Source organism: Gavia stellata, chromosome 17 (genome assembly GCF_030936135.1).
Source record: "Gavia stellata isolate bGavSte3 chromosome 17, bGavSte3.hap2, whole genome shotgun sequence".
Classification (NCBI taxonomy): Eukaryota; Metazoa; Chordata; class Aves; order Gaviiformes; family Gaviidae; genus Gavia; species Gavia stellata.
The window spans coordinates 7321551-7347763 of NC_082610.1; the positions used below are offsets into that span (position 1 = coordinate 7321551).

Consider the following 26213-nt stretch of genomic DNA (forward strand, 5'->3'; position numbering starts at 1 on the left):
GTAATAATGTCTTTATTAAATAGATTGCTTTATAAGAGGGCGAACACTTCTCTGAAGGTTTTAACCTTTTTACATGCCAAGAGTCAGCATTAGTCCGAGATCATAAATCCATTAGCAAATTGGCAACTTTCTTGCTTCGCTGGCAATTCTTTCCCAAAACTCTCATCGCATGTAGTGAAGAGCAGTTGACACGTTATTTATGCTTAATAATTTTACATGTGCACCACTTTCAGCCTTAACTTTTGAAAAACAGAGATAAGTAACTATCAATATTCATGTACCCTTTATTTGCTTTCAGTGTAACATTCCATGCTAATTGCAGATGTAATATTCATGAGTGTAAATATAAAGAATTAACAACTCTGGGTTGTTTTTTCTTCTCTTTTGTTTTCACATGTGAATATTTTGGCTTACAAAATTAACAGCATACAGTAAATAGTCCTCCCATACTTTGTACAAACTACAAGATTTTGATATACAAGGATTCTGGTTTTATTACAGTGACAATATACAACCACGTCTATTTACAATGCAAAAAGTATATAAACCACATTTTAAACATTCTGCTACTGGCAGCCACTATTGTTTAGGAGGTAGCTTTAATTAACAAAATGAACTGAAGCCACATTTCCCATCATGTGTTCTATCAAATAATTTACAATACAAAGATAAAAATTCATTGTATGAACAGTATATACAGTTTAATTCTCAAAACAGCAATCTAGCTTTAAATCTTAATGAGAATGTCTCCAGAGTAACTGGGATGGCAGTGGATTTGCTCTTGATTTAGTGTATTGTTCAAGAAACATACATAATTACTTAATCATGCATTCATAACTTTGTATCGATCAGATTTCAAACTAAATATCGCTGATTGTACTTAAATAATTTGGGTCTCAGGACTTGAATGCTTTAAAAATAATGCACTGATTTACATGAAAATCAGTGACTTTGCACAGTGTACTTCACTCAGTAAAATAATTGGCAAAACCGCTTATCTTTTATTGCAAAATTGCCTTCTGTTTTCCCTCCATTTGCTAAAATCTCAAGTCTATTTGTAGATATTATCGGGGTGCTGTAACATTCAACAGGCTGCAGAGTATTAGCCAGTCTTTCTGCAAAACATGAGCTGTATACATCGACAGCACTGCTAACACCCCCCCGATGCATCGATATTCCTTCCAACAGTGTGACCCAACTGCATAATACTGAAGAAAGTTGCTGTGGTTCACCTGAAGTAATGCATCATCACTGGAAAAATGTGTTCAACCCTATTATTCCTGACAGCTGTTAATATGCTTATTTCATAGTCTTGCAGATATTGTGGATTAGAAGTGCTTTATTGTAACAAAACCTTTTTTTCAAAACTGAACATTGGCTTGAAATACAAAACAAACATGGTATTCCTATATTGCTGTCACAGTTATGTATGGGAGAATTAATCCCTTTTTTGGCCCTGCAGTAAAATACATCCTGAGATTCAATGCTGAATACACTATACAAAGCTAGCAAGAGAGTTTTTTGCTTAATTATAGAAAAGTCACATTTAAAAATAATTTCTTTAATATTAAACAGCTGTCCTTTATATTGTGCTTTGGCAGGAAAAAAAAAAAGAAAAAATCAACAGAACTTACCTTGCCAACAGCAGAAGCAAAGTACAACTGGAGTACCATGTGGAAACACACCATTAGCATGTAAAAAACTGTATAAAAGAAACCACTATTGTGTGGAAAGAGTAAAAATATTGGGTAACAGATTTGGTTTACCAATTATTTACAGTCAGGGCAATTGATTTATTTGTTTAATTATTTTTAAATGTATGGCTCAAGAAGTTACTGCCCGCTTCCCTTCTTTACAAATGACACTAAACGATTACAAAAGTGCTTCCTGCTCGAAAGGTCAAAACAGGCAACGGCCTACAAAGCGTTATACCTCTTTATTAGAACAGCTGATGGCAAAAAGCCTTTTCAGTCTTTAATTCTCGGTATGTTGTAGGCGTAACGAACCAAAGGGAATCCTCGGCTTTGGTAGAAACACGCACGGCCGCAGGCCTGCACTTGGTCTGAGCTGTCCGACACGAAGGAGTCGTCCTCGTCCGCGTAGTCGGAGTGGGCTGACTGGGTGCCGCAGTCCGACCAGTAGCCATCCGGCCTCTGGCAAGGCACCACTGCCAGCGCGGGGCAGCTGTGCGATTTTATTAAATGTTTACAGGGCACGGGCTTGGATAAAAGGAGCGATTCGCAACATTCACACACGGCGATGTTACCCTGCAAATGGGTGTACACGCCACAGTCGTAGTAAAAATCCTGTGTCACGCAGCCCCCTTGAGCGTTGACGGCAATTGCTACCGCTCCGTTCCTCCTGGTCACGTGGCGCCTGAGCAGCTTCCAGTCTTCCTTGAACTTCGGGTTGAAGAAGACGTACAGAACTGGATTCAGGCAAGCAGGTAACGGGAAAAATATCAAAGTAACAGACTTCATGATTTCAGGGCTGATAGAAATCGCAGTGATCAACGGTGCAAATGAGAAAAATGCAACAGGGCAGAAAAAGATGCAGTTTGTGAAGATTAGCCAAGCGACATGCTTAATCATGCTGGACTGCGAGTTTTCAGAGAGGTCCTCTTTTTCCAAGTTGCAATACAGTTTGGTGTAGATAATAGCCATTAGCAAAAACGCTAATGAATTGAGGAGCACTAAAGTTACGGTGAAACCTAAGGAAGGTGTTTCTCCAGTGGGGAAGGGCAAGCAAAGGGGTGATGCCGAGTACTCCGCTTTATAAAAAAGTGGTAAGCATCCCGCTACCACGGCACACAGGAAAGCAAAAACTGCCGCAATTTGAAATTGTTTTTGGCGATTGCTTTTCCCCTTTTTAATGATCTCCTTCGCAGAGAAGCTCCGTTCAATAGCTGCCAACATCAGGAAAAAAATGGCACTTTCTGACGAAAAGACTGCAAGAAACCCAGCAACTCTGCAACCACTGCCAGTCTCCCACCATATGCCGAATTCAGCAAATCTTCCCCAAGAGACAGCATCCAAGAAAGTTAAAATACCAGTATAGACTCCCATAAATAAGTTAGAGACAGAAATCAGGCCTATAAACAGTTTGGAAGATGGCAATGGAGTACAGGATGCAAATATCGTTAACATGACAAGCAGGTTGAAGAACAAAGCAACCAAAAAAATAAACCAGACAGTAAGTCGAATCATCCAGCTGCCCAATAAATATTCACAAGGCTTAAAAGCACCTAGAAGAAAAAAAAACAGAAGGACAACCAGTTTAGGAAAAAAAATTGTGCCTTCATACGCAAGATTTTCAAAAGGTATTACAAGAGCACTCTCATTAATTCATGAATAGAGTACACAGCTGAACTGCTAAATAGGTCAGCTGAAAGTAAACTATTCTGCTGAAGCTATTTACTAATTAATTATGCCTGAAATAATAATTACTGCGATGAATGGTCACTTGAAAATACTTTGTATAAACAAGCTAGCTAAACAAACTTAATTACCTTTTAGCTACTCAAAATAGCTTTTATTAGTGCCACCTAAATACTTTTTATTTTCTTTAGATTTCATACTTAATTTAAAAAGCTGGTAACAAAATAAAAGCAAATGTTCACAACCAACTTGTAAGGGGAAAGACTTTTTTTAGAAGTAATATGTTCTTGCAAAAAAATAGTTCACAAACATGCCTTCTGGAGTAACTTTTGGTCACAAGGAAACATCTGTAAAACAGCCGACAAATTCAATTTAATCAGCTTTAATAGGGACAGGAATTTACCACAAGCCCTCTCCCCCACCCTTGTCACTGAAAGGCACTGTGAGCTTGGGAAGTCATATAGGGAAAATGATTTTTTTTTCTTCTGCTTTTGCCACTTAAAAAAGCTTACATAATAAAAAACATCCATCAAGCAAAATAATATGAGGCGAGACAAGGAAAAAAGGTCACTACTACTGCTTACCCTTCTAATCCTTCTAATTGCTATTTATTCCATAGGGAAATCCTACCGATTTTAAAGAACAATTAGAAGAGTTTAACCTCTCCTCCATCCCCATTAGGCACTGCTAATTGTCCGAAGCACAATGGCCAGGGATGTCTCCCTGCAGTTGGGCACTCTGGGAGCTGAAGGCAGAGCAAAAAAATGCCAAACTGTGCTGCCACCTCGGGCCGGAGCTTCCGAGCCAGATTCAGCCCGTGACTCCCGGCTCCGCGCAGCTCATGCCCTCCCTTTAGGCAGGCGAAAGGTAAGTACAACCCATCCCTAACGTGGGCTGGAACAGCAACAGCGCAGAACAATTAAATGTCAGTGCAAAAACCTCCCAAGGCCTAAAGCAACTTCCAGAAATTACTGAACCGACAAGTCAAAAAAGAACCTTTTTGTTTGTCTAAACGAGCAAGCTTCATTTCTGGGCAAAACATAATGGTGCTAACTGGATTATCAGACCAGTAAAATCAGCAGTAAAATCCCTTTTTTTGCAGGTATTCCCGAGTAAGACATCCTCGCAAGAATAATTATTTTTACAGCACATTCACATGACACAACAATACCTGCTAAGCTGAATCTTCTTCCTACTTAGGAAATTTTAAAATGTCAATGCTGTGCTTCCAAAATCAATTTGAAGTCTGTTTTCTAGTAGCTGTACAGTGAGGTATCTTTAGACAAACAAAACCCATCACACTTTCCTGTCTTTCTCCCAAGGTCTAACTATCCTTAGAGTTAGAAGTTTCCCTCCTCTCTTGCTAATATTCCCAGCCCACCGAGGGAAATCCATGCTCAGAAGGATGAGTTTCATGGCTTTCAGTGATATGCTACTTGAGTGCCACTGTTCAGCAATTCATTCCTGCCATTAGGCAACATGGAAAGTGGATCTACGAGATGAGCAATGATTCAGAACTTAGATGGTGGGTGGAGTGTCCTACTTACGACCAGACAACAGCACGGCATAGAAAACAAGTTGTTAGTATGGGAGGGACTGGTGAAAAACAAGGCAAATTTTGAACTCGTAAAACGAGCTCTTCATTCCTTTTAGAGCTACAGCATCTCTGGCACGGGCAAAAAGAGAGAGCTGAAGGCTTTAAAGATTTAACCTATGTAACACACCATCTGAATTCTCATTCTGTGAGTAGGAGATCAAAAGCAAATCAGCAGCATTGGTCAAATTAATTCTCAGATCACGTACAGTTACATTAATAATGTATTTGACTTTCTGACCACAATTTTTTTTGGCTGTGATCAAGAAATCCTTGTGATACTCTGTATACTAAAGCTGGAGCTAGCCCTAAAGATGAAGGGTGAACAGATTTTCATAATGGATGTAAAATGAAGAAGAAAATGAAACAAGACTTGGAAGACCCCTGCTCATCCAGAAGTAACTTCACTGGAAGCATACTGTTCCCCCCATCTATGTGTTCCTGTTTATGCAAACAGGAGGGTACAAGATGTATAGAAGGAATCCTCCGGAGATCCCATGGCGAAGGCAAGGAAGTAGGAGGCACCACAGCAAGCGCTCTAGGAGCCAAGTGGAACTGTGTGTGGAAATTTGCAGTTCGAGGAAGATAAGGAGAAGGCCAGCAACAAAGCTGCCTAGAGTGAAAATACTCGTTTGCAAGATCAAAGACTTTCAACACTCCTGAACTGTTCAAGCCTGAATTGGAGAAGTTCTGGTATGCCAATAAGACTACTCAATTGCACAAATATTTGTAGCAGTTTAAGATGCTACTGCCTGCTCCAGCTACTTGTAACAGCCCTCTGCTGTCAATTAATGCTGCTATAGCAGGGCTGGAGAGCAGATCACATGAGCGATCCTCATCCTCTCTCCTGCGAAGACATCAGGCTTAGTTAAAACCACCAATGACAGCAGTTCGAGTTAAGCTTTTAAAGCACAAGCTGGCTTCTCACTGAAACAGATGAGCATTCATACAAGCTGCTCCACAGACTTCTCTTTGGCAAGAGTAACACAGAATTAGGGGACAGCACATTAAACACAGCAAGCTCTCAATACAAGTATTACAGTCTTGCACGTTCTGCTTACAGAAACAAACTTCATTTTTTTCCCTAGCGTGGTTCTCCAACATAGTGCTGCATGTCTAAAGCTGAGCCAAATCTTTGTGATTTCACATCCAACACAACATTGACATCAAATGAAGTTTCACCCAAGCACTGTAGAAGGACTACGAGGAATGAAACATGGCATTCTGCAGCTATTTGCACAACACCATGCCTGAAGTTCACAATGTGGCTAAAGCACATTATAAGATTTACCTGTTGCTGGTGTACAGTGAATAATAGTCTGCCCCAGTTCCTCATTTTCCTCATTTCTTAGAACATCTGCATCAGCTGTATCCAAGTAAAAATGAAAACCAGATTAGTTGTAGGAAGAAAAAAAGTGAAATGCAGTGAAGCTGCCTAGGATGGAAGTAGTTCTCTGAAAGATCAAACACCTAACTCTTCACCAACATTCAAGCCTTGAACAAGTGAAGCTGTTCTGGTTTGCCACATAAGGTCGAACGCTCAGCGCAGAAATCACTGCAGCAGTTTGAGTTACTACTGCCTGTCCCAGCTACTCACAATGCTTTGCAACAAAGCAGCAACATCCTTCATCACCGGGGAAAGACCTGTGGGCCTTGAAGTAGACAGTGGAAGGACAAGCAACAGGAAGGTCGCAATACTGAGACCCATAAAAAATTTTTGTCTGGCAGAAAATGACAGAAACAATACTGGCAGTTTAGAATTTAAAAAAAAACAAAAAAAAATTTTTTTTTTAAACAGGCAAATATTACACTGTCAGATAAATCCATTTCACAGATTCAGAAAGAACATGGCACTGCCTATCTGTAAGCAACTGTCAAGCGCTTTCAGAGACAGTTTTTATATTCCTACAAAGATTTAAATTTTAAAAATTTCCTTATTCAAAGACAACATACACTGTTATTCCATCTAGTTTGGCCCAAAATAATACTGCCGGTTTAGTACAATGAAATACTTACCCTTCTCACGATCCATCAAGGCACCTTGATCTTGGTGACTGGAATCTTCAGCATTAGAGTTTAAATAAGAATCACAACCCCAAAATGCACAGCACTGGTAAGCATACGGTACAGAGAGTGACCTGAAACACAGGCAGAACATCAAAGAGTGTTACCGATTGTAACCTGAGTTAAGATTACAGTCTATTAAAAGATATTTAAGTGGCACACTGCAGTACTAAAACTGAAGCTTCTTTTTGTCACGGTCGCTAATAAAAGACTATTTCAAATTGGATCAGTTGTAACTATTTCTGATGAACTTTTGCACTGAAATAAAGGACAGGTGACGCATCAAAGTCTTGTCTGCTGCAAGGAGTACAAAGAAAATTCTGTGACATTTAGCTCTCTTTACTACTCCTTCTGCTCCACATACAAAACAAATTCTGATCAGTGTTTGTGGCATCACTGTACAACTTAAAACCGAAAACTAATGAAGCAAGTTAATTAAAGAGTAACTGTTTTGTAACAAAGTTAATTCTCAGATGACCACAATGTTAAAAATGTATCTTTCCTTCTCACTCTTCATTTTGTGGACCCAAAATAAGATTTTTTTTTTTTTGCTATTGTCTTTTTGTGTGTTTGACAGAAACGGTACTTACTATTAATCCAAGTAGAGCAGAAGTACAGCTACATACAGAGTTTTAAAAAGTCCACGTAAACAACGAGGTAATAGCAGACCAGAAGATAATTTTTCTGACTCAAGGCTACTATATCAACTAGCTACAGTACTGTTCCTGAATTTCGTTCTTGTAAATATTTAGGAGGAACATCAGTCTAAAGGATCCCGCAATGCATTAGTTCTCAAACACAGATCAAAACCAAAAAACCAATCTGCTGAGGCCTGATTCTAAAAGTGACATGGATTCCTTTGCTGGCCTTAGACAAGTTAACAGCATCTTCATCTCCACATTTTTCCATCGGACAGTACGGGAAACAATTTCTAACTGCTTCTTGAGGATTGAAATATTCATGTGCAGAAAGATCTTTCAAAAAGCAAAACAGTTAATCACTGTCTGATCCACCTCCCACTGAAATCAGCACCAGGTTTCCATTTGAAGGATTACTGTTACCCTTATCGTTTGCCTCCAAGAATAAACAGCACATGTATAAATCGTGGTAATTAAGGAATCAGACACCTGCCCGTCTGCTCCCATTTTCCACACTCTGAAAGACAGATGTGCTCAGTTCAGTAACAAATGGAATCCACCCAAACCACTACACCAAAGTCAGATGATATCTGCCTGAAAAGTGGTGGAGGAAATATATAAAAGGTTGCAAGAAAACTGTCTGCAAATGGCTCCCATACCAGAATAGTCAGATGCCCTTTCATATATGCCAACATTAAGGCAATATAGGACTTGGCAAAGGGCTGGATTGTTTGTCATGAGTATTATCTAAACGGGCTTAATTTATTGTCACGTTGCTTGTTACTGTCAAAGGTAGTGAGGCACTTTGTAATATTATTTACCAACGTACCGGAGCTTTGCAAAGTTCTTTGCTGCCAAAGCTTCTTTCAACTCAGAATTGCCTGCAAGTTTAAGCTGGTTCAGTCCACCCAATCCCTCAGCTGGAATTGAAGTGAGTTCATTGAAACTTAGGTCTCTGAAATGTGAATATTAAGACAGAGTTACAACAAAGCAAGCTTGAAGATCCTATAGCATACATTTCACTCAAGTAGGAAGGCTTTTTAAAGTCTCATACTGCGGCTGCGGTCTGGCCAATGCTTGTCAGTGCAGCAGGCACTTTAAAGTGTGCCCCACGTACGTTCAAGCTTGCAAGAGGTTCATGATCCACAGAGATGAAATACACGATGGGCACATAGCCATTTTAGTCAATATTTTTAGCTTTATCTCAGCAGTTTAATGCTAGAGAGAGGAGGTCGCTGCACAGAATAGCCTACTTACAGGTTAACAATAGCTCCAACAGCAGTGAAAGCTTCCTTGTGGATCTGATGGATCCGATTTCTACTGAGGTCACTGCAATGAATGCCAAATGAGATTATTTTAGCAGTTTCATCAAAACTTTGTAACAGCCACTGTACTGAGAAAGAAAGCTAAGGTGACAAATACATTATGCCTTTGTCAGAAAAGCCGAACAACCCTCCCACTTCCCCTCTCTCCCCTGTCAGCCAGGTGCCGTAGCAGTCAAATCCCTTGGTAGGGCAGCTGTATCCTGCTTCAGCTCATCCCCAAGGTAGCATCCATCTCGCATTCCTGCCCCCTTCCCCTTCCTTCTGCTAGCAACTCAGCCTGTGCTCCCAAGGCAGGGGCTGGCTCTGGCACCACCCATCCCCAGGGTGAAGGTGCCAGGACGATCACTTCAGTGACAAACCACACCTGCGGCAGGGCACGTCGGCAGGGGTGGGGGAAGACAACAAAAGAACAAGCAGAAGGGCATCTGCTTTGTTGGATTTCAAAATCCAGATCCAGCTCCTGCTGGACCACCATGACTTACGACATTCCTTTTAAAACACCTGTCAATTTGTGGAATTTTTTTTTCTGATAATTTCACAATGTTCCTGTACAATCTTCATATAGCTAGACATGTAAGGGGCAGGGATAATTTTGTGTATTGGTCTGCTCCTCTTAGGGAAAACAGATAGGATCTCAACAACAAATACTATATAATGGAATAATATAGTAATAATGCAAAATAGTGGACTACCGAAAAAAATCTCATTTTTTAACTCTCTCTCTCTGTATAAAGATTTTTTTAAAAAATCTTTATAAAAGCGAAATGGAGAATAGAAAGAACAGGACTGAAACTGGCTGCTGCTAGTATCTCTTGCTTCACCTTAGGATCCAGCATACCTGGCCTTTTGCCATCAATCAGATTTGTAACACCAACCCTGACATCAGCTTACACGGAAATCAAAAACATTATCTTACTTGACTCAGTATGCAGCTACACGCACTTACAGAATGCGAAGGGAGGACAGTCCTCGAAAGGTATCCTCTGCGATTTCATGGATTTGATTATGCTGTAAGGAACTGCAAAGTGAAGAAGTAGAAACAGAGCTTTATTGGCTAACTGGGCTGACTTCAAGCCAAGGGATAGCTCGGTGCCTGCTAATACGCAGATTTAGCCTTACCAATGGCAAGATTTTTCTCATTTCCCCTTGTAAGCCAACTATTTAGGTATCTGCTCCGCGCTTCACGTTAGCCATATCAATACAACCATGAAGCTCTTTTGTGGTGCCTCTGCCCAATCCCAATTCAAAACTCATTTAATTTAGAAGAGACTGTTAAGCGTGGACTAAATTATTTCCCAGCTAAAAGTAACACTTTGTGAACTTTGAAGAGTCACACTGAGATTTAAAACAAATCTACTTAATTCTGCAGGGAATCTTTAGGCATATTCTAACCCTGGGTGCACTTTCTTTTCTCGAAATACAGATTTATGAAAGGGAAGTGTGGAGAAACACCTCAAGAGCTAGTGGGCAAATTATACTGCCAGTTCACTAGCTCCCTTTACAATGAACCATGTGTACAACAAGCCCGACGATGTCAAGAGTATAACAGCAAAGGCCTGTGAGAAGTCTACTAGCCCAACTCAGTTAAGGAGAAAGAAGCTTGAGTGCAAAAGAGGTAGAAGGAGAAGTAGGAACATGTGCAGGCAGAAAAAAAATGCAAAGGGTCTGGAAATTAAGCTTAAGAAGCTTTAAAGCAATGAAGTAAAGAAAAGTAAAGATGTGTTTTGAATGTGTCTTACAGGGACTAGAGGAAAAAACATTTTACACAAGCATAGGCTGATGGTTGGAGGGAACTGAATAAGAGTGAAAGAGAAGAGGCAGGAAGGAGAACACATAAATGCTCATTCTATTTATGCGTAAAGCAATACTACTATGAAATGCAGGATTAAGGTGTCCTTCATTCTTTTTTGTGCCACAGGAACAATTAAACTTTAGCTAATTGAGGAAAACACAAGTGGCTGAATTCTCTGCCCAGTACACTCCTCACATGAGACGATCATATTATCTCTCTCTGGCCTTAATCTTACAATTGTACTTATGATCAAACACGAAGCCAAGACATTTCTAGAGACTTGAACTCAGCATACTAAGGAGGTAATGAAGATAAACAACATGTATTTCTACTTACATTTCTTCCAAGGAGTGGCAGCCCTTAAAACTTGGGAGGTCCTTTATATTGTTATAAGACAAGTCCCTTCAAAACACAAAATGGGAGAAAAGTGCTTAGTTCAAGTCTTTTCTACCTGAAACATCTCATCACTTGTAACCATTAAATGGATTGGCAGAAAAATTTTCCTGTTAGTAACGTTCTGCAGAAAAACTAAGGGCGGTTTAGAGAAAATCAGGAAGGGACTCACAAGTGTGACCTCTCCACAGTCATCCTAACTGGCCTCACTATGCACTTTGATTATACATATATACACCCAAAAAAGTAGAAAAACATAACTGCGATGTCAAGCTTGCAACAGTCAGCAAATAGCAGAAATAAGGCTGTCTATATAACTTTGTAAAATGTTGATTCATTGCCTTTTATTCACTCTGTTCATGTAATCCTTTTAAAAACTACATTTCTGTATCTCTCCCCCTTTTTGCCTCTGAATTTCATAAACATTTTTATTACTTCTTTTTTTACTCTCCTGAAATATTCAACCAGGCACATAAAGCAAGCAAGTGTGAAAAAAATCCATCCCAAAACTCTCTTATTTGGCGAACATTAACAACTGAAACTAATGTTCTGTAACTGCAAAGTAACAGAGAAACAGGCCGTGCCTTTGTAGAGGCTTCAACAGCTCATGAGATCCCTCCCAATCAACGTTTCTGATTCTATAGGCACTGCTTTCAGCTCTGCGTCTGGATATACGAATACCCCAAAACCATACAGTTCAAATTGACTGAGTTCTGAGAGTTGTAATCTAAAAAGATTTATTGATAACCTGCTTTTTTTAGAATAAACTTAATAGATGGTATGCAATGCAGGAATTCGGTGCAAATTTTTATTTAGCATGTTAGTACCTCCCTAAGCAGAGCTCGGAAAGTTCAGGTTTTCCTGTGAAACTATGCAGCAGAAAAGGAGACTAGAAACTTGCAAGCAATCTTCAAATTTCTGTTCGAAAGATAAACTGCCATTTGAAAATAAATCCTACCTCGTCATTCTTTTTCCCTAGTTGTTGTTCTATAAAACAGCACATATTTTTCTCCTCCATTTTTCACCACTTGCTTTTGTTCCAAGTTTTCCTGCATGTATCCCTTGTAAACATGGCTTCCCCCCCCCCACAATGGTTTCATTTTCCAGTTTGGTTTTATTTGCATTTATTTTAACAAATCCTTACTGCTTTTCTGTCTTGCCTTTGTATTACTATCCTCTTCCTAATCCTCACCTCCATTCCCTCTTGGTCCCTGCTGCTCTCTCCTGTGTTCCCAAACACAAAACGTCAAAGCACTAAACTCTTCCTTAACCTCTGAATGTAGATGTTTACTGTTGTGTTAAGAATGAACGGTGGCAGAGTGAATTTGAAAATGCAAAGTCTGTTCTGCAGCACCACCTTACGCATCTTTTATAGGAAAGAAATACAGCGCATCCCTATAAAGGGGACCCTGTTTCAAGAATGTAAGGCATTACATCAACTCTGCCATAAGTCTTGTTTTGAAGAATCAAGAAACCAGAATCAGATTTCCAACTTTGATAGAACTACTAGGATAAGCAATTTGAAGCACTACATTTGCTTTAAATTAGCTTTAAATTTCTTTTAAAATATTTTGATGTAGATGAAAATCGGAGCACAGTGTGTATACTTACAAAGTTCGTAGCAGCTTTTGCTCTTGACATAAATTACCAGGAATACTGTTTATCTTGGTCCCTGTTAGAGTTCTGTGAAAAAAAACCCCATATATAAATGTTTGTGTTGTTTACGGCAGACAGCATAACAAGCACATGTAAGAGCAGAAGTAGTATGGTGTCTCCGCTATCAGGGTGCTAGATTCACCCACCAAAATTTTTTTTGGTTTGGTTTTTTGGAAGAGGCCAACTTTTCTGTTTTTCAGTTCTGTGAGAGGGGGGTTAGTATGAATGGCTTTTTCATAGGCTGTTGTCAGCTTACCCTATTAAAAAAGCATAATAAATTAAGAGACACCCAGGTATCACAGTAAGGAAAGCTATATAATTACTTAACGTTATTGACAGGAAGAGAGCATACATCCACTTGCTCTCCAGATCCACTAGTCATAATTCAATCACTTCACAAGAAGCAAAACCAAGACATTATTGGAAATTATTTCTCTAGAAGATACTTACAAACTCTCCAGATTAACGGTTCCTGTCAAATTAGGAAACCACTGCACCATGCTGGCACCCCGAATGACCCTAAAGAGAGCCCCATGAAAATTAGCTGTCTTACACAAAGAATTGTGACATTCAATCTTGCTATCAGGTACATGTTTTCACTAAGGAGACATTCTAACATCCTTATTGGTTTTGGTCAAGTTTTACACAAGACAACAGTCTTTTCACTGCTTCTTACACTAGTAATTTGCTTAATAAATTACTCGTCCATTAGCAAACAGCTGGAATTCATCAACCTGGAAAGAGTTGTATCAATACACGTGTGAAAAGGGCATAAACTCATAGGTAGTTTCTAGTTCAAAGTTTCAAGTCTCACTCCATTTTGCTTTCTCGTCACCCCCCGAACTGGTATCTTTTGAGAGCATGCATGCACTAACCTGCAAAACATTCTCACAATGTACATCCCTGTTCAAAAACCACCTAGGACATAGTGCAGTTTGTTTAAGTAAGAACCTGAGCATTTGGCCTGAGGTTACATGTCTTATGCAAGGTAATGAAGATTTAAAAAAAAAAAAACAAAAACTTGTAGAACATATTTACTAGAGCTTCTTAAGAAACTGGATATTCCCAACAGTAACAAAGTTTATTAAAGCTTACTGCAAAAAAATTATAAGGTAAGAGCCAGTCAGAAAATTTAGTTATTTTGAGTTCTTAGCCACAACATTTCATACCCATTTACTGTACTATATAGTTGAGATGATACTTACAGGGAGTGCAGATCTGACAGATTCTGAAATGCTGAGTTCCCCACAAAAGACAAAGGATTATCATACAAATGTCTGCGAAATGAAAAACATGTTTCAATTGCTGTTCTTACAGTCACTGTCTGCTAAAGACTAAAAATAGATGCGTGAAAATTACTTACATCGTTCTTAGAAGGGGGTTTCCTGCAAATGCACCATCAGGAATTATGGAAATGTAGTTACTGTGAAATCCCCTAAAGAGATTAGCAAAGAAGAAAACCAACATTTAAAAATATACTGCCAGTAGATTCAACCAATAGTAATTTTCTTCACACCTACTCAATTCCCAATCCTGCCAAAAATAGGACTGTAGTTAAATAGGAGTAAGTCAAACTGTAGGAATGAATTGGAAGGTATGATTTCTGTCTACTGCACATCAGCTAAACTAAAAATATTTCATGAGAAAGAAACTATCCTGTCCAAAACATGATCCTGTGCTTTCACTCTTCTTCTTCCCCTCTTAAGGAGGGGAGGGCAAGGAAAACATGTGTGATCAGTGAATACTTAATTCTGCTACTGGAAGCCAAAACCAGCTCATGATTAAGATCTATGCTAATCGTTCTCCTGAATAAATTGCTTGCTTATATAACTCCAAAATCATTTTCAACAGGTTCCCTCTCTAGCTGATGATTATATTTTCCTTTAATTATAGCATCACCTAGCATAACTTAATCTGAACTAGGCTGCTGTATAATGAGACACGCATTCTTAAGTCCGAGAATTTCTTTTCTCTTTTTATTTACGGAAAGGAGAAAGAAAACTGGTAAAAAGGAGGAATAAGTAATACTCACAACTCCTTTAGACTTGGGAGTGCTTTTATGGCTTCGGGGAACTCTACCATGTTGTTATAATTTAAATCCCTAGAAGAAACAAAGCAGGAAAATTGTAACATTCTTAACAGTGAACATGAATTGTTAAAATAATTTTTATTTAACACATTCAATGGAAGTAAAGAGTTCTCCGAACATCTTTAACTAGACCACAGAATAACTTGATTTTTAACTTAGATTTAGTCTTCTCATGTTTTGCATGCTTTAAAACCAGCTAATAACTTAGGTAAGATATTAAAGAACATCCAGAGGATTATTCATATTAAGTCAAATGACATTTCCTTCCAGCAAAGCTCAGTATTTTTCAGCACCTCACAGATTTGTCTTCAACAGAATTTACATGGAAATTAACTAAGATTTCAAAGTTTTTTTTTTAAAAAAAGTAGATACAAATGATTACTCTGTATTAGCTTACTCAGAAAACTTTTCTTTCAGGTTTTGTAAAATAAACAGTAAATAAGCCATTAGGTAATAGCAGACCTTGTAGCAAAACCGATTATAAATACTGAACAGAAGCAGAGGGAAATCTCATCACAGTGAATCAGCACACATCGGTGATAGGGATCTGTTGAAATCTCAGTTAACCTGTCACCATTCTAGCAGTAATGTCAGGACCTGCTACCATCTTTTTTCTGCAAAAGGGATTCCTTATAAGAGGGCAAAACATTTTGAGAGTCTGACATCAGCTGTGCATGTTTACATAGCATGTAATAATTACTTAATTGAGGTTCTAAGAGAATGACAAGATAGTTGGAGTAAGCAGCATTCCTGGACTCATCCGAACTCCTCAGAGGCTGTCACTGCCTTGCCCTTGCCCTCCTTCATTTGTTTTATTTATTTAGCATTCTCCTAAGCATAACAAAATGCACCGCTGGAGGAGATACCACTTATTAGACTTTCACTGAGTGAGCCGAAGGGAAATGGGGAACATAACCCAAGCAGCCGAAAGCCATTCCTTGCCAAGGAGGCACTCCGGGGGTCGAGGAGTACTGAGGAGCTAGGATCCGGCCGCTACGGACACCCAGCTCTGGGGGAAGTATGAATCGTCAGTGGGGACAACAGACACGGGGCGAGGGGAAGGTGATGCTTCCCACCCCCACCCCTTCTTTCTGTCCAAAGGAACATACGGCTCACTGTTTCAGATAAACCAGTCCATCATCTTAATATTTGCTGGTATTTGAAGTGAACTCAGGTGACCTCTTGTACAAGAGGCTGGGAACCAGGAGCTGGGCTGTTCTCTACCAGCCTGCAGAGGATCGGTTCAGGACCTGTAGGGACGTGTGAGCGACAGCCTCCTTGGCAGGCAGCGGTGCCCATCCAGTAATGGGGAAGCAGTGGAGAAACAGCCCGCTGGGGCCCCCTGAGAAACCTCCTATCGTCACGCAACAGTTTTGGCAGTGTATTTTAAATATGCTTAATCCTACAGTAAATCTGAGAAACAAATATTTGTCCCTTATCACCCATAGGGCCACTCAAACACTTCTGATATATCCACCTGACTCAGTGGAGTGCTATGCAAAGATACAGCAGCTAGATCAGGGCTAGGAACATTACAGCTACATCACCCAGCGTGACATTTCACCCAGGCTAATATTTACCTGCTTCTCAACATAGTTAATTAGTTTTGGTGGAGCACTGCACTGATACCAGCCTTCAGTCCTGAAACCTGAGCTGGACCTGAGTGTCCGTGGTATGTGTTGTGCAGTGTGCACATGCCTTATTTGCAAAATCTTCACCGTACCAGTAAGGTAACCTTGATTAAGCTGGGAATGAGACAAAACACTGAACAATGAATGACTTTAAGCAGCATACTTACAAGGTTTCAAGGTTGTCTAATCCATCAAAGCAGTGTTTTCCTATGGTTTTTATTTTATTATTATGAAGATGTCTAAAAAAACCAAAAACAAGTATGAAAACAAGTGTATGATTTCATAAAAGTTAACAAATTGGCAGATATTTCTATGAAATCAAGACAGCTAAATGGTTTATAAAAAACATTGCATAGGATGGACTATGCAGAAGAATGTCTTTCACTTCTAGACAGAAATAGTTCATCCTCATATGGGAACAGAATAGATTGCCAGCAGTCAAGACAACCTATTTTAAAACTTGACTCACTCTCCAGAGCGTGATAAAAATACAATTTAAACATATAAATAGGATATTCATCCTTGGAGATATTTAAGACTACAGAGAAACTGCTCTGCGGCAGATAGTATTTTCTTCTTTTAATATCTCTGAAAACTTTCTCTGACAACCACTGGTTTGAAATATTCATTACTAAAATGACATGTCAGGAAAATATACGTCAACCGCGCTAGCCATAGCCTGTTTGACTTTCTGTTTAGGGGAAAGCCTTTAGCAAACCTTCAGCAGATTGTATAAGTATATGTGGTATCATCTCGTGTTGGCAGTATACGCTGTTACTAGCCAACTGAGCTAAAACATAGCAAAATACATTTTCACTGCCATCCTAGATTAATCAAAACTCTAACTGAGGAGAAAATCAAAGCGACCTATGAAATACAGTTACAAATACTCACAGAACAACAAGACTTGAAAGGTTCGTAAATGCATAATCAGGAATGTGCGTTATTTTATTAAGAGCCAGCGTTAACGCCTGCAGAGAGGGGAGATTGCTGAGTGGATAGATGGGAACTTCTGTCAGACTGTTGTCATCCAACCAAAGGTGACGCAACTGCACCAGACCCTCGAAACTGTCTTCTGGTATGGCAGTAATATGGTTAGCATCTAAACGCCTGCATTTAAACAGAAAGAATTCACATAGCAAACTCACAAACTACTGTTACTCCTGAATATTTTTTTAAGCTTAAGTATGTTTTACTGAAATAAATTTCATATCAGAACGCATGAAGACCCTTTCAAGGAAAGTGAAGAGCCCATAAAGAAAGCTTCATAAAAACTTCTTCTCTAACATTTTTAATAAAACATTTTAACAAATTCACATGCTTATAAACAGCTTAACAAACTGAATTGGTAACTCTATAGACACCTCTCCCGCACAAACCCCCCAGCTGCTAATAATGGAACAAGTCTTTAAAATGGTAGCTTGATAGTGTATCAAAGATTACAGAGGCATTTACTCATTTGAACTGATTATCCCTAGAGCTACATTGTCAATAGCATTGTATACTGTTATACGCTTCGTTTTGTGGTACTACTACACACTTTAAGCGACTACTTTAGAAAACAAGATTATTAAAAGCAGATTTTGAATTAAGTCAGTTATGAATCATCCTGGCAAATAAAACATTGTATTATCAACTGAACCTGAGAAACTTCTTTCACTCTTGCACCTGACCCTTTCTAGCATGCTCCACAAAACAAATGCAAAATAGCACATTAGCACTGTTGACTATTGTACGTTACGGATCTGCCATCACACTTTTTCCCCAAATGAACTCCGATTGGAAACATTAGCGGCAGTAACGCACGTGGAAAGCAACTTAGCTGTCTTTCATACAGAAAGTCAAACCACGTGCGACAATTCGTTCTGCTACAGTTACCATCTCACCTATGCTATTAGGTTTCACAGCTTCTTCAGGTTTCAAAGCATCAAAAAAGAACTCCACACCTGGAAACCTAGGAGGCTAAAATACATGTCCTCAGCTCTGACTCCAGATGTGAAGCCCTCATGACGGCAGGCGCAGGTGTTACTGCCAGAGTCTCACATAGAATCCTTATCCATGACAACTGACAAACCTGATACTGCACACCTTGTCTGATGGCTTTGGCAGCAACAACAGAAACTCTCATGCAAAATGACATGTGCTTCTTCCTCATGCAATATGCTCTGAACGAATTTGTTTTTTCATCTTCCTACATCAGCAGAGAATTACTTGGATAGCATCGCTGGCAACCAGGGCAGGCAAAAGGCATAGACGGGGACCAGTTCACGTTTGTCTACACTATATCACGTAACCTGATGCATTGGGCACAAAAGTGGAAAGCCACCCATACTAAAAGCTTAAGCTTGAATTTACACAGACAGAAGCCCCTGGAATGGGCAGTGGCAAGGGATGACCCAGGAAGCAGCAAAACATTACTGAAGTGCTATTCTTCTTAAGGTGATGAGAGGAAAAGTCAGCAGTGATAGCCCATGAGATGGGAAAAAATGGACTGTAACAGATCTGAGCCAGCATAGGGCTGAGAGCAACAGGCAACGTTTGACTGTCCTCTGACCTAGAGGCTGTCTTCCCCAGGTCAACACACAGCTGAACCGTGGTGACTTCACTGCAAACGTGGAAGAAAACACCTTGCATAACTGCTTTGAAACGACTGGTGTACCAGCCACGGTATGTGTGCTGCTGTCTGGGGAGACAAAACACGTATACGCTCCTCCAGTAGCATCGATGTTCATTAAGATACAAATCAGCACAGGTTTTGAGTTATATTAAGCATTCACTGTGTTTCTAAAGCCATGACCAGACATGCTCTTGAAAGTCTAGCTGGGCTAGTTTAAGAAGTCATTGCCTCCAGCCATTCATCCCGTCCCTCATCCCTCTCTGGGCTGGCAGAGTGGACCAAGTGACTGCGCTACATTTGTCCCCAGGCACAGTCATGACAGCTTGAATAGTAGTGAAAGTGCTTCTGGACCCCAACACTTAAAGGATGTGCTGAATTCAAAGGGAGAAGACAAGCTTGATCAAGAATTAACGCACTTAAATCTGTTTCTGTGAAAGAGAGTTTTCTTGTTGTGATGTACGTGTTTTAAATATTTCAAATTATTAGGGAAAAAAGTCAGCAGATGAATTTTCATGTAATAAAAAGTCAACAAATGCATCAAATTAAGTAACAAATACACCAGTATAAGCGGGAACTTACAAAACTGCGAAGGCTCTCTCCTAAGATGAGTAGATGCCATTAGCTCTAAAGCTGTACATCAAAGAGCTAATTCCTATGGTTCATATACTGGCATCCCCTTATCATTTGCCCCATGGTCTGACAGGTGTGTACACTATTCTGTTTGAATGCTTTTAGGCTGCACTGGAACCTTTCAGAGAAATTTAATGTCTGATGATAATAAAGAAAAAAAATAACGGGGCGGGGGGTAAGGAAAAAAGCCTGCGGCTCTGCTTCAGAAATAAAAAAAACAAAACTAGAAATTACCTGTCTTTCTTCTCTCTCCTAAATTCACACACCTCCCTGAAGATCAAAAGAATTATTTTCCAGTGGAATAAATATATCCGAGTCTTCTCTTAAACTAATTTCTCCCTCCCTCCCCTTTTTTTTTAGTAAAGGAGCATACTCAAGAGGCTGGCCTCAGTCCTTGTGACTACTTGTCTACGCCGATGTTTGTACTTTCACTTTGCTCCTTGCTAAATTCCATGTACTCAAGCAGACTTTGGAAGACAAAAACACACAATGAAGCCCCAAGCCCTGCTCCTCCTCTCCCACAGTTAAAGCAGATGACGACCAGAGGAAGGACAGACGCACGCAACGAGGGAGTCAAACTCTCAGCCAGGGAGAACAAAGAGGGTCATGGAGAAGACGACAGACCCTTCATCCCCAGCTTGCTTTGCCAAGACCTCCATCCCCCAGCTCAGATGGATCAAGTACACAAATAACTCTGGACCTTAAACTGGTGGCTCTCCACAGCCATCCAGTTTGCCATGTTCATCTTCTCCTGCCCACAGCAGTAAAACGGAGGGGGGAAAGAACACCACCACCCACCATTGTCACTGAGCAGGTAGGTTTGGAAGGTGAAAGAGGGCACTTTTCTGGCTCCCTGTCACTTCTTTGCAAAGATTTGTCATCATCTTAACAAATGCCATGTCTGAATAGAGCCGAAAGTAATTAGCGATGTCAAATCATAAAGCCAAAGTCAAGGAGAAAGCCAGGACATCACGCTGTGATTACTTGTGTCTCTCTCACTCCCCATTTACATAGCAACTTGCTGATCTCCGCATCTGAAGATCACTGTGGTAGCCCAACATTTTTCCAGAGGCCAACAGATATATCAATAAAATAGTTGAAAACTGACTGTTTGCCCAGAATTTCCGTTGAGCTGCGTTTACAGTTTTAAAATGAAAACCTGTGATTTACAAATGTGTTTAACATTTGTAATGATTGGAAGAAGCAGAGCATCAAAAGAACCAAAGTGGGTATTATTATGATTACACAAAAAGTATTTATTGGTGCTGGATTTCTTTTATTATTTGTCATACCTCAAGACTTACTTTTAACTAATTCGGCCACTCGTGTCTCATCCACTTTTTTTGCTTTCTGTCATGCCTCTTAGTGTAAGCCTGATGTGCTGGTTATTTTTTCTTTTTTTTTTCCTCTTCCAAACAGTCAAAGCTTATCCACATTATGTTCAATGCATAAAACGCAGCTGAAATGCTTCTACTTAACATGAAACGCACATAACAGAGCACTCTGTGAAACAACTGAAATGCAAACCTAAAATATTTGACAACTTGAACAAAATATTACAACTAAGGACCACACCTTTTATTTAGGATGGAATAAGGGACCACTCACTAACTCCAGTAACTAGCAAAGAACAAGTAATGCTCTTCACTTGGACTGAACTTTTACAAAGACTGTCCTTTTCCATTAAAGTTTTAAAGATAAGACTATGTTCTTTAAATTAGAGCTTGCAGCATGTACTTAAATTCCTTAATCTTTCAGAAGCTACTCCAATTCCAGCTTCCCTATAGGCATTAGCTTGGGAGAGACCTTTACTTTCAGTCTATAAATTCAGAGTTCACTTGCAGAACTGTCATCTTCACTTTTATTACCTGTCAGGTTCCCTCCTCACACAAACTCCAGCTCCACAAGAATAAAGAGCAGGAGGATGATAGAAACCTATATATTCAGCAGCTCTTACATCCGTATTTGACATATTGTTAAAACAAGTAAAGAACATAGCAACTGAAAGGTCTTCAAACAATTAACTCAGCTTTAAGGAAACTGTAAAACTAGTATGAACTCCTACCTCAATTCAAATGAATAAAAGTTCCAAAGTCTAACACACACACATATAATTTTTTTATATTTATACAGTAATATAAGCACGCCCAAAATTACCATTTCGGCTCCAGGAGATTTCAAATTTTCATAAAGCTTTTCACTACAAATCTCAGGCCAGGCCTGCCAGGAGTATGCTAGTGTATGGAGAGCAGATACCTGGGAGGCACAGCATGGCACCCAGCTTTTTTCTTACCTTACAGTGGGAGGCACAGCATGGCACCCAGCTTTTTTCTTACCTTACAGTGGGAGGCACAGCATGGCACCCAGCTTTTTTCTTACCTTACAGTGGGAGGCACAGCATGGCACCCAGCTTTTTTCATACCTTACAGTGGGGCGGGGGGGGGAGGCAGGAAGAAACCTTGATAAATTTATTCATTTCCGGAGCATTGGGAGCTTAAGGAAAATAACTAACTAAATAAATAAACCACTGAATCTCCTCAGTGAGCTCCCAGGAGCCAGCCAAGCCCCCTCCTCCCCTGGTCTCGGAAGCACCCCTGCGCCACACCAAACTGCCGCAGAAACGGCTGTGCCAGACACAAGCAGGTGTTTACCAATGAAGTGGGCACAGCAGCACTGGGCACAGCATCGACTTGGAGGGTTAAAAAGGCTAAAAGGAAAGGATACTCATGGCCCTGTTTGGGCTGGCCAGCAGCACTGCTCAGAGCAGGCTGCCTACAGCCCGCAGCCCTCCTGGGCGGGTAGCATCGGGGAGGCCTCCAGGGCCACACTTGTACATCTCCTCCGGCTGCCCAATCCCTCCGGTGCTGCTTCTCTGGTTTACTCTTTTCCCATCCTTCCAAAGACGCCAGGTACCAGACAGCGAGCGAGCCTCCCCGCCGAACCGGGACCGGGGAGAGGCAAGGCAGAGCATTCCTCGGCCACGCAGGTAGGGCTGCAAAACCTGCAGCTTTGCGTGATCCCAGCCGGTCCGGAGGGAGCAGGAATGCAAGGGGGAGAGCTGAGCACAAAGCTCAGCAGGGGGAGAAAAAAAAAAAACCTGTGTTTCACTCTCTTCCTGTAGTCCCTCCAAGCATGTTATGGTCAACCCTCGCTCTGCTGGGGCACACCACCAGCAGCGTGCCAGTGGCCATCGCTGTAGATGCTCCCCAAGGAGCCGGCCACGCTCCTCATGCGAAGCCCACCTGGGTGTTGCGGATGTGAGATACATCCCATAAGCATAATCTTAGTAGTAATATTAATTATGAATGTTTTGTTAACACTATTTGCCTGGGAAGAGCAGACCATCGCAGATTTTTTTGCAGCTACTATCCCAGCCTTGCTAGCTCTCACCTGACACCACACTCGGCCTTCCAAGCTTCAGCAACTGGGAAATTTTAACTGCCTTGTACTAATAGCAAGAGTTTAACATCGATGTTAATAAAAGAAAAAATCACTCCTGGCTCTTGTGTTAAACCACTTCTGCTGAATGGCAAGCATTAAAGAACTTTGCTCTTTAAAGTGCTCCTTCAAAAACCACAAAGAAATCACTCAAAAAACACTGGAGTAGATTTTTAGGTTTTGAAGTTGAGTACTGATAAGCTGATACGTAGGAAATTCTGCTACAATGCAAGGCAATAAACCCACCATGTTAACAGAGGTACTTTAAAATACTCAACACGTTTGCTCACCGTATCAAGCGGCAGCTCTCTGTACCTTATGTGTTGAGAACATCAGTACAAGGATTTGCTTTATTCAAAGACAAATTTACAGCAGCTCTCAGAAACTAATGATACATGCCAAAGCCTTTTCAACCACCAGTCCTGATGTGCCAACACATCTATTTCTTCCATTTAAATGTTTAAGATGGTACCAGAGATCATACAAAGTGTTCTGCAAATTACCCATAGAGGATTCAGCTGATCTTTACCTATATGCTGTGTAACTTCCACCATCCCAGTTAAGTTTCTGATCATTCAATTTCTAAAGAATTTCCCAATTTTTATTTAAACCTTAGCAATTCCTTAAGCAAGCCCAGAAAGTAAAAAAAAAAAAAGACTACAAAAATCCCAGAGATTCCTGAAGCTCCCAAGAAATACCCATACCTCACTTTCAAGAAAACCAGAACAGCTTCTGAAGGTGAACACGGCATAGAAAAATGAGATTCTTTTCATTCAGCAATTAAGTAAAGTTCACCAAGCAGTATATTTAAACTGCTGGATATTTAAAGATTTTTCAGCACAAACATGGTCAGGAGAGCTTTTATACATTCTTTACTCCAAAAAAAAAAATGCAAAGGAGAAAGCATATTCAGCATATTTAAGTTTGTATTGGTTTTGCAGGTTAAAAAGAAAACGCATCTGAATTTCTTCCTTTCCCATCTGGTGCCGATAGTTTAATCCTATAGCTTAACACAGACTCACTTGAGGGCTGGTCCCCTTTAACCCTTTAATAATAGTGAAGCAGGGAACTAAAAAGCCTCTGGAGAAGGCGACCCATTAAAAGTCGGTTTGTTGAAAAACTACCTGCCACTGTTCAAGGTGCATACTACATGTAAGACCATATAATGCTTCTTAACTTCCTCTAGTCATTGCCATTAATGAACATCTTCCACAGTCTCCTGCACAAGCTTATCCTTACAAATAGCCCTGTCCTTCAAAATTCCACAATCCAGAATCACAAAATTATCAACAGAGGTCATAAAATACACTTTAAGAAAAAATTAGCAGAATTAGAACAGAACTGTGTATTTTTTGATACAAGACAGTGTTTGCATTGTCCTCTCCAAATTCAGGGATCTTCCCTTCTGACACCTTTGTTTATGGATTGTATTACTAAAATTGTTGTCACCAACATGAACTACCGCTTAAAGCTGTGCGGGTTCATTACAGTACCAGCAGAATGCTTCTAGATTTTATTTGGGTTTTGTTTTTTTCATAAATACAGATGTAACTTGATTTGTATAAGGAATCCTTCCTAAAATAAGAAAATAATAATAAGGCTATAGCAGATATGTGCTATAGCGCATTTAAAACGTGTCCTGACTGACTGAAATACGCTTCCATCCTCTGTCCCCACCCTTTTTCTGTACATTTTTACCCTGCAAAGCAAGATCCTGCTCTCATTTCTCTCAATCCCACACTAGGACCCCAGTCTTTCCTGCCTGGGCCAAGCCGATTCCCTCTCCCAGAAAATATCATCCCATTCCAGTTCAGCACGTTCACGCCTCCTGCCTCATCCTGCCTCAAGCCTGCTCCAGCCTTCCGAGATAGGAAGGCAGACTGCAAAACTGGTTATGATCCTGCAGCGGAGGCTGCGAGCAGACCAGGCTAGGGAGCCAGAACTGCTACCGGGTACCGCAGAAAATGACTGCTGACCACATGCATGAAGGCACTTACCCTGCAGCTCAGGTGAACACCCACACAAAGAGAAAGGCAGGAGCTATCAGTAGAGTACCACGCTGGCACTGTCCCAGTACCCACCATTTGGCAATGTGGCATAACAGCGTAGCTGCAGTGCTTTGAACTATTGCTGCAGAACACACTAATATTCCCTGCATGTGGGCACACGTGCAGGGACAGTAAGTCGGCGATTCCTGAACTACAATTGTAATAAATGGTCTCCGATACATTGCCAGCTTTCAAAGCTTTCAAAAATGACTCCTGGATTTGATGGCAAATGCCCACTAAAATTAGCAGCAATTTAGTTTTTGAGTTTAAATGGAACATTGTTCTCCTTTCCAAAGCATCTGAAAATCTTTGTTTAAATAACGTAGTTCCAGTATTCGTTACACAAGGAGTATTGCACTAGAATATTCTGTGCTATGACTTAAAATTCACATGTAGCTGGGTTTCTGGGGTGAATCAGCGCAACCCTAGAAGTTGCTGCAGTTTACAGAACCGTTTTACAAATCCCCACATTCTGGGTCAGAGCTCAGAATAAGCAGTGTTACCAAAATAAGTCATCACAGTCAAATATACTAAGGCACTTAAAGAAGTGACCCTCTGAAACGGCTTCCCGGTCCTTTCAGGCTCCGCACAGGCTGCTGGAGCAGCACCACCGCTTCACTCCCTCTGGCTCTCCCTATGACCCTTGGATCGCCAATAAACCTCACCACCATCATTTCCAGATCTAAAGTACGAAGTACGCCACTTCATTACCTTGTGATAACGCAAACACACTGTTGATGTGTTGCAGTAATTGAAATGCATCACGACTATTAGCTACATTTGTGAAGCTCCTTATTTGTCAGGTTCTTCTGCTACCAAAAGCTGCGGGCACAAGCTGGGCAACTAGTGCCTTCCGTCTCAGTAGTGCAGTCCCACGGTCCCAGCTAGCACGGCGTCTTATAATGGGAGCATACATCCTGC

The 26213-nt window shown here is 40.4% G+C and overlaps 1 protein-coding gene across 1 annotated transcript in view; it reads right to left on the reverse strand.

Annotated features, from left to right (window-relative positions):
* Positions 1-1805: 1805 nt before the first annotated feature.
* Positions 1806-26213, reverse strand: part of LGR4 (leucine rich repeat containing G protein-coupled receptor 4) — a 79687-nt gene continuing 55279 nt past the window's right edge. Inside the window, exons 5-18 of the mRNA XM_059825677.1 lie at positions 17454-17669; positions 16727-16798; positions 14872-14940; positions 14203-14274; positions 14045-14116; positions 13290-13358; positions 12795-12866; positions 11127-11192; positions 9945-10016; positions 8931-9002; positions 8503-8628; positions 6988-7109; positions 6263-6337; positions 1806-3244 (exon numbers count right to left, since the gene is read on the reverse strand). Of these exons, the coding sequence (XP_059681660.1) occupies positions 1968-3244; positions 6263-6337; positions 6988-7109; positions 8503-8628; positions 8931-9002; positions 9945-10016; positions 11127-11192; positions 12795-12866; positions 13290-13358; positions 14045-14116; positions 14203-14274; positions 14872-14940; positions 16727-16798; positions 17454-17669 (2452 nt within the window). The 3' untranslated portion in view covers positions 1806-1967. The remainder of the gene's footprint in view (positions 3245-6262; positions 6338-6987; positions 7110-8502; positions 8629-8930; positions 9003-9944; positions 10017-11126; positions 11193-12794; positions 12867-13289; positions 13359-14044; positions 14117-14202; positions 14275-14871; positions 14941-16726; positions 16799-17453; positions 17670-26213) is intronic.